The sequence below is a fragment of the Octopus bimaculoides genome, chromosome 2 (genome assembly GCF_001194135.2).
Source record: "Octopus bimaculoides isolate UCB-OBI-ISO-001 chromosome 2, ASM119413v2, whole genome shotgun sequence".
Classification (NCBI taxonomy): domain Eukaryota; kingdom Metazoa; phylum Mollusca; class Cephalopoda; order Octopoda; family Octopodidae; genus Octopus; species Octopus bimaculoides.
Window position 1 is genome coordinate 86,273,400 of NC_068982.1, and position 2,381 is coordinate 86,275,780.

The 2,381-nt window shown below is 32.6% G+C and overlaps 1 protein-coding gene across 1 annotated transcript in view; it reads right to left on the reverse strand.

Moving 5' to 3' along the window:
- LOC106874321 (uncharacterized) overlaps positions 1-2,381 on the reverse strand; it is a 466,970-nt gene that overhangs the window by 402,505 nt on the left and 62,084 nt on the right. The window contains exon 5 of the mRNA XM_052965857.1: positions 2,115-2,219. Coding sequence (XP_052821817.1) covers positions 2,115-2,219 — 105 coding nt within the window. The remainder of the gene's footprint in view (positions 1-2,114; positions 2,220-2,381) is intronic.

Here is a 2,381-nt window from a genome sequence, read left to right on the forward strand (position 1 = left end):
TATATATATATATATATATATATATATATATATATAACAGCGTGAAACCTTCGATGCAACCTTCTCCAATGCATATCTTCAATACAGCCTTGACCGATAGTATCCCTAGGAGGAGTTAGGACTAGATTGGGATTAGTCGCAGTCTTTTAGAGGCTCCCGAGCCCCCTTTTACTAGGTTAGCTTAGGCTTAGGTTAAGACTTAGTTGGGATTCGAACATAACCTCTTCTGACACAAAGGATCGGGAGCCCTTTTGGGCATTCTATTTTCCTTACCGGAAGGGCTCCCAACCCATGGGCCAAGGGGTGTTAAATGATGGGGGTGGTGGTTTTGAAAGGGCCAGCATGTGCAACTGGATCACCTCTGCCAGTCAAGCTCCTAACGCATGCAGTCCTGTATCGACACTGATTCTGCAGAACTGTGTTGGGTGTGAAAACTAATTTTAAAGTATAGATATAGATTTTTTGAATCAGTGATATTGCATTCAGTTAAGTCCTATTTGGGGTGAAAAATCAATGAACTGATTCCTTATGGGGCTTTCCATTCAATCAGGATGGAAAATCAATAAACCAATTCCTTACAGGATTTCCCACTAAAATTGGCTACACCCCATTTTCAACCATAACGTTTACCAATTTTGACGTATTTTGTTCAAACTTGATGCTAGCATTACTTAGAACTCATGGAATCTTTAAATACTTTAAGTTCTCCAATAAAAAAAAACCTAGTCAAATTGTTTGCAAATCATTTTCAGCCAAATGTTTACCAATTTCAACGGATTTCACTCAAATTTCACATTGGTGTTAGTTTGGTTTGAAACAAGGTGCTTGATTAGCTTAATAATCCTAACTTAATCCTGGGCAACGCCGGGCTATACTGCATATGCTGACATTGTTAAATTTGAATGAGATGATACTTATAAAGGCAATTTGTGACTAACACTAAAACTAGCAATGGTCTCACCCGAATAAAAAGGAATTAAAACTAAAACCAAGGTTAAGAAAAAGTAGGTTAAACAAATGGTATAAAAACTGAAACCTGATAGAATCAACTTATCTACTGAAAAAATATGTTGTATCTACTGAAGAAATATGAAGCCTAGACTCACCAGCCAAATGATTGGTGATTCTAAGTCTTGTCATATTTCTAAAGTGGACAATATTTACAAGAAATGAAGCTGATGAAGCCAAAATAGACCTGAATGTGCAAATGTAGTTTAAAATAACATAATGGTACATATAAAAGGAAGCTTTGAGTAAAAGTAAAATTACATAGCTTTGTTTAAATAATAAACTTCTTTTGTTAAATTATCTGAAAATATGAAAGAAAAATCATGTAGAATTGCAGTAGAAGCTCACCATATGTAATTGTTCTTTATTGAGGCAATGCAATAACCTTGTGCCGATATAAGAAATTACTAAAGTAGTGTAAAATAGAACAAGTACATAGAAGCTTTACCAAATATTTCAGAAAGCGAAAGTATATTTAATGATCATGATAAATTGCACATCAATATTATGATATATTTACATCTATATTGTTATTTGGCACCCCTTATTTGCCAAATATTAGTAGTACAACTTCAATATTAGTACTGCAGTAAAACTAAATATACTTTAAGCATAGTAATACATTGGAAACATTGAATATTTCACATTTCAAAATCCTTGGATCTTTGATATTCTTAATATTTTGTAATTTTTGTAATCCTGATCTGAAGATTAAACAAACTAAATTTTCTGTGCATTCAATGCTTCACTCTCCTTATGCATTATTCAATGCTTATTGAGAAAACGAAAATGGAAAAAATTTAAAATGATCCAGTTTCTTGAATATGCAGCAAAATCATGACTGTGGATTGTAGGAATTATTAGATAAGATGCCTTTAATAGCATGTAATTGCTTCACTTTATGTACTGAGTTTAACGCCACCATCCTCCTGACAACAAAACAAGTGCTCTTCAAGTACTGGTGTCAATCTAATCAACTATGCTTCAGTGACTATATCAAAAATCAGCATTCTGGCAGTGCTCCAGCATAGCCACAGTCAAATGACTGAAGCAAGTAAAAAAATAAAAGAATATAACTAAAGACAAAAAATAAGAAATATACTTACTAAAGCAGAAAATACAGCTGGTTTCTTGTAAAGTTTTTGCTGTAGGCCATCAATTTTTTTACCAATTTCATCTTTCCACAGATCAGCAGAATTTGAATATTCCTTCTGAATATGAAAATTGGACTAAATATTAAAAACATTTTACAGAAATATGATAAAAACATTACAAAACAATTTCCATTACTCAACCAAAATGGGTATATTTAAATATATTACATGTTTGCTATTGCTTTTGTTATTATTTTGATGGTAGGCAGTAAGTTTGGA